This window comes from Martes martes (genome assembly GCF_963455335.1).
Source record: "Martes martes genome assembly, chromosome: 13".
In the NCBI taxonomy this organism is placed as follows: Eukaryota; Metazoa; Chordata; class Mammalia; order Carnivora; family Mustelidae; genus Martes; species Martes martes.
The window spans coordinates 56,698,602-56,711,865 of record NC_137901.1 but is presented as its reverse complement, the minus strand read 5'-3'; the positions used below and the strand labels follow the sequence as shown (position 1 = coordinate 56,711,865).

General features: G+C 40.1%; 1 protein-coding gene across 1 annotated transcript in view; it reads right to left on the bottom strand.

Moving 5' to 3' along the window:
* PTPRM (protein tyrosine phosphatase receptor type M) overlaps positions 1-13,264 on the bottom strand; it is a 777,217-nt gene that overhangs the window by 407,595 nt on the left and 356,358 nt on the right. Inside the window, 1 exon segment of the mRNA XM_080821527.1 lies at positions 642-816. Within this exon segment, the coding sequence (XP_080677653.1) occupies positions 642-816 (175 nt within the window).

Sequence of the window (13,264 nt, the reverse complement as noted above, 5' to 3'; positions counted from 1 at the left end):
AACTCCTTAGCCCACAAAAAAAGAAAAAAGAAAAAAAGGCATTAGACCAGCAATGGAAACTTATTTATCCTCTTTTTATTTTTTTTCCCCTCACACACCACCTCCCTGAATATAATGACTCAATTTTTCAGTCATGCAAAATATAGTAATGGAACCTAACTGCGACATTATGAATGTTAACTCAGTATTATCAATATGGCTTGTGTGATATGACTGAGCATTTTTATACTGGCATTGCTTCATTTTATGAACCACCCTGCTATCATAAACACCCTGGCTGGTGAATATTTGCATTTTAAGTGATTTTCTATCAGTAAAAAAAAAAAAAAAAAAAATTCATTCCTTAAAAGAATTTATAGGTTGTAATCGCTGTGTACAGAGTTGGCAGAAGAACTTGCCAAGAGCACATTCAGGGCTTTTGCTTGCAAATAAACCAACATAAATAAAATACATTTTTCAGAAATATCGCTCACGTGCAAAATTTGTACTTAAAATGCAATCCATCAAGATAGGCTGTCACCAAGCTACTGTTCAGAAACAGACAAGGATAAGTTTGAGCTTTAAACAAATAATGAACTCACGGCCATCTGACATGTCTATTTTAATGGACTATTTAGGGGGTATAAAAATATGTTAAATACCTTTAACTACCAATTCTGCATAGTTTGATATTCCAACCCCTCCTTCGGTGCGAATCATGCAGCGGTACTTCCCAGCGTCTCGTTTTGTTGTGTTCACGACATTAAAAGAAGCTATGAATCGCCGGGAACTGGTCACCTTTATTTCCTTGAGGGGAGCATCGCGCCCATCAATGCCCTGCAGAAACGGGGGTAGGGGAGACAAAAAGAGACAATATCAGCCATCATATTGAACCAGTGAGATGCTTGATGGCACAGTATCTGAGTTCTTTGCATGTGGATGTGGGTTCCATTGTTTATTACCCAGGGGCACTAGTTCTAGGGAAACAGCTGGTCATGAAACTGAAATCCTGCCACGATCAACACTTTCAAGATTGAGGAATGCAAAATTAAGTGTGCAGAACCATCTTGACTTGGCCCCTTCAAGATATTAATTATGTGAAGTGAGCTCACCAGGAGTAGAAAAATGCATATGGAAAAATTCTTTATTTGACTCCCAAACGATTACCATTTGGTATTTTCATACCACTTTACCTTATGTTTTGATGCTTGGCTAGGAAACAAAATTAATTCACATGCTACCCTACTGCCGACCTTTTTTTATCTATGAAAAAATAAATATTAAGAATTACGTTAAAAACATAAGTAGGTATTAACATATTCCTTACTGAACAGGTCTGATGCACTCTTCTAAGCTTTATGATGTGTTTCAGGATACAAAAACCAAGGAGATGCTTAATAGTACCTGATGGTAAAATGCTACAAGAAAAGTTTCTCCCCCATCCCACAGAAAGCAGGTTCACCTCCCTGCGGTACCTTCGTCTTATACCATCCTCAACACATGAAGTCCGTCTTGAGTTATGTAGCCTTAGAAATCCATTCTATGCTTCTTATAATTTAGGGTCTCATAAGAAAGCTATAGATTTCAGTCCTTAATTACAATTCCCAGGAAAGAGGCTACCTTTAATACGTCATTTGCAAGCATTGAATAAAAAACAGTGGCCACAGACCTCACAACTAATGCGTGACGCCAAGCTTTCCGTCCACTTGTTCACTCAGAATCCATTTTGGGTGCCAACCAGGTGCTACAAACTGTGTTAAGACACTAGGCTCAGGGGCGCCTGGGTGGCTCAGTGGGTTAAAGCCTCTGCCTTTGGCTCAGGTCATGATCCCAGGGTCCTGGGATCGAGCCCCGCATCGGGATCTCTGCTCAGCAGGGAGCCTGCTTCCTCCTCTCTCTCTCTCTCTCTCTGCCTGCCTCTCTGCCTACTTGTGATCTCTATCTGTCAAATAAATAAATAAAATCTTTAAAAAAAAAAAGACACTAGGATCATAGTGCAGAATGACAGAAGAGCGGTTATGGTACCCACAGCACTTTAGTTCGTGGGATGTATAGGCTGGAAATGAATACAGAATGACAAGTGATGGCCAGGGTGGTAAAGGGACCGATCAGATGGCTGGCAGAAATCACCATCTTCAGATATGGAGGCTATGGGAGGTCAGTTTGAGGAAGTGAGCTGAGATCTGAAGGCCAACGAGGAGCTAACCAGGCAAAGGGAGAGGGTGGGAGAGAAGGAGTATTCTATCTAGCCAGAGGAAACCGGCAGGAAGCCTGAGATAGTTAGAGAGAACTGAAAGCTTTGGATGAAATGAAGGCAGCCAGTGGAACCAGGGAGGGAAGGAAGCACCTGTGTATTCAGTGACTTGCAGGCTCCGTGAAAGTGTTTTTATGTAGGAGTATGAAAATGCTAAGCTACACATAATAAAACTCATCTATATTACTCAGTGATTTATATTACGCAATGTCTTTTAAAAGCTTTCGTCTGTGATTTTTTTCTTTGGCGGTGTGCCCTAATGGACATGGATTTGGAGTCAGACCGACCAGGGTGCCAAAGCCAGCTTCAAAATGATTTACCTTCCTAGAGCCTCCCTTCCCTCATTGGCAACAAGAAGTGTGATACAGCTCACCTGCAGGCCAGGTGTGAGAATTTAAAGATATAAACACAGACACTGGCTTACTGAGTCGCACCACACATCCCCACCCCAACTGTGGACCAAGTGAGTGACGAGGTCAAGGAGAAAGGTGGACAGGCTGTTAAGGTACAGCTTTTATGACCTGTGAATCTGGTAGTAGAGGACGTAGCTGAGACGCAGTGACAATGGGCTTGCTAAGACTGAAGCACAGAATTAAACAGACTCACCCACCCAGCCACAGGCCACCTTAGAAAAGCACTAAGGCCTCCCACATGTTGGGTGCTGCTGTAAAACTCACAGGATGGAAGAACAGGGCTCCTACAGGGGGTTAGCTCCCAAAGAAGGAGCTGGGCTGTGCATGCTCACAGCTTCCTTCCCAGGCAGCTCCTGCGTGGGCAAAGAAAAGGCAGCAGAGTGCTGCACTGGTACAGTTCCTGCCGCAGGGAAGGAAACATCAGGAGTGGGGAAGAAGAGTTCCACCAACATCCCCTGCAGTGCTTTCTGTCACAGCGGCTGGGTTAATAGCTTAAGAAGTTACAAATCAGAGTGTGGGGTCCCATAGATATCTTACGTGTCTTACACATCTGTCCCTGTTTTTACTGAATCCCCCAAATTTGCTCTGACAAGAGCACACCAAGGAGTTAGGCAAGCAAAACAAAATGGAATCAATCTGGCATCCTTCATTAATGCAACGGGGGACGGCGTTCCTCTCTATGGTCCATGCGTTCAGTCTCCCAACCTTCCTCGCAAATAAACAATCCAATTCTACCATCGGGAGTAACCTCAGATCTACTAACTCTATAAAACGCAGTTTGTCTTTTTCCAAACGAAACCCAAAGCAAAACAAATCTAATCTCCAAGTTCGGAGAAAAAAAAAAAAAAGTTAAGCCCTAAAGAAAGGCATATTTCATATTTGTATTTGTTTTATTAATCATGGCAACCAAAAAAAGGCTATCTACTTATTTATTTACTCACTTGTGGCATGAATCTTGTAAGAATATACTTCTCTAGTAATCCTATAATATTTTTCTGCTAGAATAAGTCTATTTCAAAAGAATGCTTCTTCCAAAGAATTTGGAAATACTCATTTATTGATTACTCACAACGATTCAAGACTGCGGTGAGGGCACTCAAGTTTAAAAAAACCTCTGTTTTGGATTTATACGTACATTGAGAGGAGGATTCCTTCCTAGGTATTGTCTCCATGCCAGAGATCTATTTTTTAAAATAAACAGCTTCAAACTAACAATTCCACACAACTCTAGTCTATCAATTCTCAGGACTGGGGCTTGTTTTTTGAATCCCACGCACTGAATCACACAGAAAATTAGATTCAGTTTCTTCAAGAGAGATAGTATATAGGAAAGAGAAACCAAGTGCTAACTAATAATCATTTTAGCTTAATTTCATACCTGCTCATCGATCTTACTCAAATCTGCAGGTCATTTTGCATTAAATCATTCCAAGATACATGCATCCAAGCATTCATTTCACCAACACTTAGTAAAAATCCCTTAGGAGGCAGGCACTGTATACAGGGGGAATGGAATTAAAAGATCCCTTACCTCACTGAATTTACAATCTGGTGAGAAAAACAGCCAAGTAAGGCAATGGTTATATAGTATAGAGCAATAAACTGCATAACCCAGCAATCCCAGAAAAAAGGGACCACACTGGAGAGGGATGTGAGGGTTGGGTCAGCCTTCTAGAAAGCACTACTGGAGGCCAGGCTGGAGAATGCACAGGAGTTTCTCAGGCAGGGAAGGAGGAGAAATGGAACCTAGTAAGTGAGAAGAGCTTTGCAAAAGTCAAGAGCCAAGAGAGCATGAACAATGTAGGAAGTACAACCAATTCCATGCAACTAGAACAAAGCATGCCTAGAATGGCCGGTGATGAGGCTAGAAAGATAAGCACAATAGGGCCACACCAAGGGATATGACATATTGAGGATTATAGTTTATCCCGATGCCAGGAATGGAAGGATTTTAGGTAAAGGGGTGACATGAACATATCTATGGGTACAGTAACAGACTGAAGGGAAAAATGTGGGATCCCAACTGAGGTCAAGGGAGATTGGTAATTTTTTTCTTTTTAAGAAATCAACAAATGACAAAAAGAGGGATGAGAGAGAGGAAGATAAAGATTCTAAAAATAAGGATTCTGAAGATGTTCAGGAAATAAAATAGCCAAAAAGTATGTTATACTGTAGTCATATCTTCCCTTTTGTAGACTAGGGTATCTTCAAAGTAAAGAAACAGATCTTATTCATTTGGTGTACATGGGTGCACCAGAAATAAGACTCAATAAATATTTGCTCACTCTAAAAATCACAGCCCCAGTGGAAAAAATGTTCCATAGGTAGAACACAGAAATATAAAGTTGCTAAATTAATAGATATATACTCTAGGTCCTAAAACTGGATAATTAGTCTTTATTTACAAGGAAGACCAATATGGAAAATTATTTGAGAGGTTCTGCACATCCTCAACCAGCAACATTGCCCCATCATCATGACTGGGGCAGGCAAAATAAGAGTCCCTAAAGATGTCTCCTGCCTAATTCTCAGAACTTGAGAATATGCTCCCTGTGCATAGCAAAAGGAAGTTTGCAGATGTGATTAAAATAAGAATGGAGATGAGGAGATGAAACAATTATCCCAGTATCCTTGAATACTAAGTTATCCAGATGGGCCCAATGTAATTACAAGGGAGGAAGAAGGTAGGAGGGTCAAATGCAGAAGAAGGAAATGTGACCACAGAAACAAAGGCTGGAGTGATGTGGTTTGAAAATGGAGGAAGGGATCATGAGTCAAGAAATGAAGGAGGTCTCTAACAAACTACAAAAGGTAAGGAACAGATTCTCCCCTATGCTTTCCAGGAGGAACCAGGCTTGCAGTCACCTTATTGAGGACTTCTGGCCTCTAGAACTACAAAGTAGTAAAGCCATTACATCTCTGGTAATTTGTTAAACAAGCAATAGGACACTAATACAGAGACCATCAGGATAATGAAAAAGCCTGTTGTTTTTCAAAGATACACAGTAGTCCTGCATCCTGATTTGTCAGAGCTATAAGCAAATCTTTGAGATAGGTTTAGGTCTTAAGGGCTAGCAAAAGTTGTATTCACAGGTCATCACTGTAGACAAAACAAAAGAGCAAAGTTGAAAGACATACTTCTCAACTTCAACACTTGCCTCAAAGCTATAGTAGTCAAAAGTACAGCATGACACTAGCATAAGGACAGACACACGCCAATGGAATAGAGTGCCCAGAAATAAACACATGTGGTCAGTGGATTTTTGACAAGGGTTCCCAGACCACTCAATGGGGAAATGACAGTCTTTTCAGCAACTGATGTTGGGAAAACTGGACATCCAGGCAAAAGAATAAAGTTGGACCCTTATCTTTCGCTGCATATAAAAATGAACTCAAAATACAACAAATATCTAAAATTAAGATCTAAAACTGTAAGTATCTTAGAAGAAAAACATAGGGGGAAATCTTCATGATGTTAGATTCAGAACTGATTTCTTAAATACCAAAATCACAGGCAACAATAGAAAAAAAAATTATCAAAATTAAAAACTTTGTACATCAAAGAGATTAAAACAATGGAGAGTGGGAGAAAATATTCACAGATCATATGTATGATTGGGATTAAGATCTTGAATATATAAAGAAGTCCTTCAACCAACAACAAAAACAAGAAAGAAACAATCCAAGCATTTGTGACAACATGGCTGGACTTGGAGGACGTATGCTAAGTGAAGTAAGTCAGACAGAGAAAGACAAATACCATACGATTTCATTCATGTATGAAATCTAAAAAACAAAACAATGACTAAATGAACAAATGGCAGAATCAGACCTGCAAATACAAAGAAAAAATTGACGGCTGTCAGAGAAGGAGAAAGGGAGGGGGCAAAATGGGTGAAGGGGAGTGGGAGATACAGCCTTCCAGTCATGGAATGAGTAAGTCATGGGAATACAAGTCACACCATAGGGAATATAGTCATTGATACTGGGATAGTGTTGTAGGGTCACAGATGGTAGGTATACTTGTGGTGAGCACAGCATAAAGTATAGAGTAGTTAAATCACTATGTTGTACACCTGGAACTAATGTAACATGTGTCGACTAGACTCAATTTTTTTTAATGGGCAAAGAAATTAAAAAGACATTTCCCCCAAAGAAGATATACAGATGGCTGATGAGTATATGAAAAGATGCTCAACATCTTTGGTCAACAGGGAAATACATATCAAAACCACAATGAAATACCACTTTACATCCAGTAGGATAGCTATCATCCAAAAAAAAATTAAAAATTAAAAATAACAAGTTGTCGAGGACATAGAGAAATGGGAACCCTGTACATTGCTGGTGGGATTATAAAATGATGAAGTCACTGTGGAAAACAGTCTGGCAAGACCTCAAAAAGTTAAACAGAATTATCATATCACTCAGGGATTCTACTCCTGGATATAACCCAAAAGAATTGAGAACAGGTACTCAAACACACACTTGTACACCAATGTTCACAGCAGCATTATTTGCAAGAGCCAAAAGGCAGACAACAACCTAAGTGTCCATTGATGGATGAATGGTTAAACGAAAGATGGCCTATACAGGCAATGGGATATCATTCAGCTTTAAAAAGGAAGGAAGTTCAGATACATGCCATGACATGGATAAACCTTGACCACATTACGTTAGGTGAAATAAACCAGTCACTATGGACAACAATGGTATGATTCTACTCATTTGTGGTATCTAGAATGAGCAAATTCATCAAGACAGAAAGTAGAATGAAGGTTACTAAGAGTGGGAGGAGAGGGAATGGGAGTTATTTTTTATTGGTTTTGTTTCAGGTGATAGAAAAGTTTTGGAAATAAATAGTGGTAGTGGTTACCTAACACTGTGAATGTTCTTAACCATTAAATTGTGCTTTTGGACACGGTCAAATTGGTAAACTTCACGTTATGCGTGCTAAGTCATTACTACCTACTATAGATCAACCGCATAAACTCTAGCTTTTGCACCTTTATTCGAATACTGCGCTAAAATAATCTGGAGTGCAGGTTAAAAATGATTGCAAAAAAAAAAAAAAGGTAAAATGTACTTGGTGAGCTGAATGGAGAATGGAAGGAGGGATGCAAAGCAGACCTGATATGTCCAAGCAGAGGCAGAAGAGGAAAGCAAGAGAGGAGAGCTTTATTCAACCAGCTAAGGGGGAGCTAACTCACAGTCCAGATGGCCGAGTGTCATAGGTGTCCACAAGCCACCAGGTACATCCGGCTCAGAGCAAACCCACACAAAATATATTCTTAAGGACAATAAAAAGAGAAGTGCATAAACAATGAATTCTGGAACACTGAAAAGAAATTTAAAAAATAAATAAAAATAAAAAAATGGATTTTTAAAATCTAATGTTTACTGTAGAAACTTTTTTAAATATAAAAAATAGCCATTTTAATATTTTCAAGAAGGATAAATTCCCTGTAATTTTCTGAGATGCAGTCTACACTGACCTCCTCCCACAAGACAAGGCTATTCCTTGAAATTCACATCTTCAATAGCCATAAGGGGCTATTTCTAAAAATGGAATAGATAAACCAAACTAAATAAGATTAAGTGTGCTTAAGATAATTGAACTGAAGAGCATGCAGCACTACTAAAATGTATATTTAGAATTAGGGACTCATGGTATTATTTAACTATCTAGAAGATAAATCACTAAGGTTGATGCATATCATTTAAGTTTGTGGTATGGCCAGTAATTTTATACAGGCAGACAAATCCCACTTTGAAAATGCATGTAGAACAGTTGCCTGAAGACTGGAGAACATCGAGGCATCACATGACGTGAACAAAATGAGCAGAGAACAAATTATAAGCCTAAACGAGGCAGGAGAGAAACAGGAGAAAAAGGTGTAAAGACTGAAAGAATAAGAGAAAGAGGGAAAAGTGACAAAGGAGAAAAGGGGGGAATTCAGTCATCTCCCCTTAACTGCAGGAGATGTGTTCCAACACCCCAGTGCATGCCTGAAACCATGGATAGTATTGAACCCTAAAAATACTATTCTTCTCCTACACACACGTACACACCTATCATAGGGTTTGGCTTGTAAATTTGGCACAGTAAGAGATAAACAACAATGACGGATAACACAGCACAACTGCAACAATATACTGTAGTAAAAGTTATGTGAATGTGGTCTCTCAAAATAACTTATTGTACTGTACTCACCCCTCCAGTGATGCTGTGAGATGAGAAACTGCCTACGTGATGGGACGAAGGGACGCGGTTGACCACGGGTAACTGGACCCATGAATAAGGGAGAACTGTTGTAGCACAAACACAGAAAGTCAAAAAGCAGTGGAGAGAAGTTGGGTGAGGCGACAGAAGGGAGAGGGAGCACGGCAGAGGAAGGGCTCAAAGATGGCGAGGACTGCGGCAGACAGAGACACAGAGATGAGAGCAGACCAAAAGCCTGAACTTGAGACAAAGTCCTAACTCACAGGGAGGAAAGACCCACTTCTTGGACAATGTTGATCCATTTCCTTTTAAGTTCTGACACTGATACTTTAATAATAGTCTCTTTGTTTCCTGAAGCTGAAAAAAACCCGTCAGGTCCAACAGTGACTTTAGGTTCTGCGTTAGCTCAGTGACTGATAGCATGCATGAAGAAGGAATCCACAATAGGGTTGATGGAGGACACATGGGAAGATGTCCTCAGATAATGGGGGGTATAGGGAGGAGGAGAAAGTGCTCACCCCTCACCTGGTTAGTGTCAAATCTGACTTCTTGGGTTGCTAGAAAGGAGGAGGATGGAGAGTTTCCAGCTGTTGGCAGGACACCAGGCAGCATCACCTGTGATATCTCCATGGACAAGAGGAGAGCAATGTGGGACACATACCAGGAAGGCTGGGTGGACTAGAAGACTATGAACGACCAGCGTCTATGGCTGCTTGTCAGCATGGATGTTGAAGCAGGTTTCTGAAGCCTTGGCAAAGGTTATGCCCTTGACTCCTCCAACATGACTATTAATGTCGCTGAAAGTCGTAGTTGTGTCTGTCATATGTACAGGTGACAACTAACCAGCGCATGAATGTGTAAAGTGGGATAAAAGAAAAGATATCTGCAAAGCCTAATAACAAATTTAAATTAATGAGATAAATATCAGTCAAAATAAATGTAAATCAATCCCGTACTCCCTGGACTCTACCAGTGGATCATTGGCAACCTTAGAAGCACCTTCATCACGTAAGGGTATAAGAAGTTTTGTGAAGTGGATTTTTTTCAAACCTAATTCAGTTTTCAGTTATATTAATAGAAATAGAGTATCTGGGGAGGCGGTGCCCCCCAGAAGACAGCCTTCTATTCTGGGGGTCCCTGTTTTCCGAGGAGCATATGAGAAATAGGCTTGTTCAGCGGAACATGAAGAGGACCTCATGTGAATGTGCAGCACTCATCACTACAGGTAAAAGCTGGTAAACACCTGGAAATAGAGGACTTGAGAGGGAGAAGAAAGGACAATTATCTTCCGAAACTCAAAGACCAGACATGAAAAATAGGAACAGCACTTGAATGTCATGGCCATGGGGCTCTATCCCTTATCTGAAACTCTTTGGGTAAAATGTGGTTCAGAATTCAGATTTATTTTTAATTTTAAAAGGGTTTCTATTTGGTATATTATGTGACATCCCAAGGAAGTCTGGGTCAGCACCACGTCACCAAGGACATTGATATTTCTGCATTAAAACATGTGACTATGACTCTAAGGAGGAAAAACAGGCCATGAAGTTCCAGGTGAAGTGTTGTCACCAAACGGATTACAAAAGTGGGCAGGTTTTGCTACTACATTAGATGTGGAGAACTTCCACGTTCAGACTTGGAAATAAGAGTGACCTCTAAGAATGTACACAACCAGTTCTGCCCACCTCCACACTCTTCCATGACCCCACAAGTCTGCAGGATGCCTGGGCTCTAGCCACACCGGGCTCTGAGCTGTCACTTTCTTACCCAGGCAGGCTACTCTCCAGGTGCCTGTCTTCCTCCTCCTGGAGGCCCTCCCTGACTTATCTTCATCACCCATGTATACTCAAGGAGGCCTACCCAGTCCCCAGATTTAAAACTGAAACCTCTCCTGCACGGCCTGCTGATGCCCTGTGTCCTGCCCAACGACTCCTATTAATGCTACTGAACACTCGCTAACATAGGACATAGCTTACTTATTAGGGTTATTATCTTCACCCCTTACCAGAATATAAGTCCCACAGAGATAAGGGTCATTCTCTTCACCCCCTACCAGAATACGAGTCCCCCAGAGGCAGGGATCTTTGCCAGGTTCTTAATTGTTATAATATTTCTAGCACAAAAACCATGCCTGGGACATCCAAGGAAAGGTTGGTAGCACTATTAAAGGGATTTAGGCATTGAATGGGTGACTGAACAAGTTGATTTTTAAGATGTCTTTTGGTTCACAGCTAGGCTTCCTCATGTCAGAATTAAACAGGGAAGAATGGGGAATAGCAGTCCCTTTTCTCTGATTCAGGGAGGCATGAAAAGGCACGTGACTCCTTTCCTTGTGTGTCTTTCCCCATGACACGGGTGACAGATAGGACAATATGTTCAGAACCTCTGGTACTTCTGATCATCTCAGAGCCTATGGGATACTTTCTGTTCTTCTGGCAAAACAAAGCAATGAAAATGTACACTGCGTAGAGACAGTGAATCTGTTGGCCAGTTTTCTCTTAATTCTCACTTTTAGGGAGAGGCAGCCCTGCCAAGGACTGGTGCTCCATGTTCTCAAACGCTTACAGCAGGACAATGTGGCATCGCCAAGGACGGGCATCCAGATTGTTCTTTAGAATATCAGAGTTCACGGTGAAAGAGAGCCCAGGACATGCCTGTCAGGAACAAAGACCTGTACCTGAGGCACAACCTGGCACCTGAATGTCCAGGGTTGTTAAAGAAATTGCTTGCCCATCTTTTGTTAACTTAATAAAAAACCATAATGGCCATGTCTGAGAGGAAATGATCTTAGTGGGTTAAATATGGCTTTGTACAAAAGCAAGAGTGTCTTTAAACATGCATGTATTTCAGTTTGAGCATGCTAGGAAAAAAGGTACTGATAGTCATTTAAATTAGACTTATAATCTTCTTTATGCAAGGGACTGACTGTAGAACTTCTAAATGAGCAGTAATTTACCATCAAAAAGATACATATTAAGTCTTTTGGAAATAGTTTCGCCATAATCAGAGCAATGATTGAGAGAAATTGAGGTCTGGGATGTTAGCAGCACTTGGATCAAATTAGTCAATCCTGGGCATTTTGAAGTTTCTCTGAGTGTACAAGCCTGGAGGAGATACTGGCCAGTCACCTTTCCTGAGCCAGATGGCTGGGGATGAACTGAACCTTTATTTATTCAATAGGGAAAGTAGTCTGTGTTACCGCACTTGCAATTGCACTCATTTGGATGAAACTAACTGAAATCCTTTTTATCTTTTTTTAATTTTAAATATTATATTTCTTTGACAGAGAGAGACACAGTGAGAGATGGAACACAAGCAGGGAGAGTAGGAGAAGGAGAGGGAAAGCAGGCTTCCCACTGAGCAGGGAGCCCAATGTGGGACTCAATTCCAGGACCCTGGGATTACGACCTGAACTGAAGGCAGATGCTTAACAACCGAGCCACCCAGGAGCCCCAAAATTGACTGAAATTCTTACCACTGGGATCACAACAATTATCAGCAAGACCTGGAATAAACGTGTTGAAAATATTTTATATAATCTAAATCCAATAATAATCGACTACCTCAACATTTCTACCTTCTGGAGACATATATACATTATATATTTAATATATATATTATATTATGTTGTAGTAATAGATATCACATATATCTTATATATATTATATTGTATTATGTTAATATATATACAAAACTATATATATGTGTGTGTGTGTGTGTGTATATATATATATATATATATATATATAAATTTTAATAACCAAGATACTATTGACCTTTGATTTCTAGGCCATAATGAAGCCAACCCAAATATTTACCAATTTGGAAGCGTAGGACTAGAAGTTCTTACTTATATTATCCTATACTATGAGTACACACTGACAAGTATACTTAAATTGGCTAAAAAATATACAGATAGCCAAAGTAACATGCAGATATCCAAAGGTGCATATTCTTTGAATGTCTAACATCTTACAGGTATTTTCAAGTAAAAAACTGATTCTGGAAATTTAGAATCTCATGGTGATATTTAGGCATAGTGCATTTCATTATATATGTGTACTATTTGAATGACGTTACTTAACCCAACTTTTGTTTCATTTTACAGAGACGTTCATCCAAATAATACAGGATATACACAATAAATGCAGTTGTTAGAAACCAATGAAATTAGAAGTTCTATAGTCTTAAAATCAAATATCCCACGGTTGACTAGATTAACTCAGCCATAGGAAACTCAGAGGCCTGACACTGACTGACATTTCCTGTTAGTTTAAAGATTTGGGTTTGCAAGGCAAGGAATCGACCCTGTTTCCTTCAAAACTGTAATAATAACTTTCTAATATGAGGACGATGGCAGTGCCCGCATAATCGTTCACAATCTAAAAGATGGGG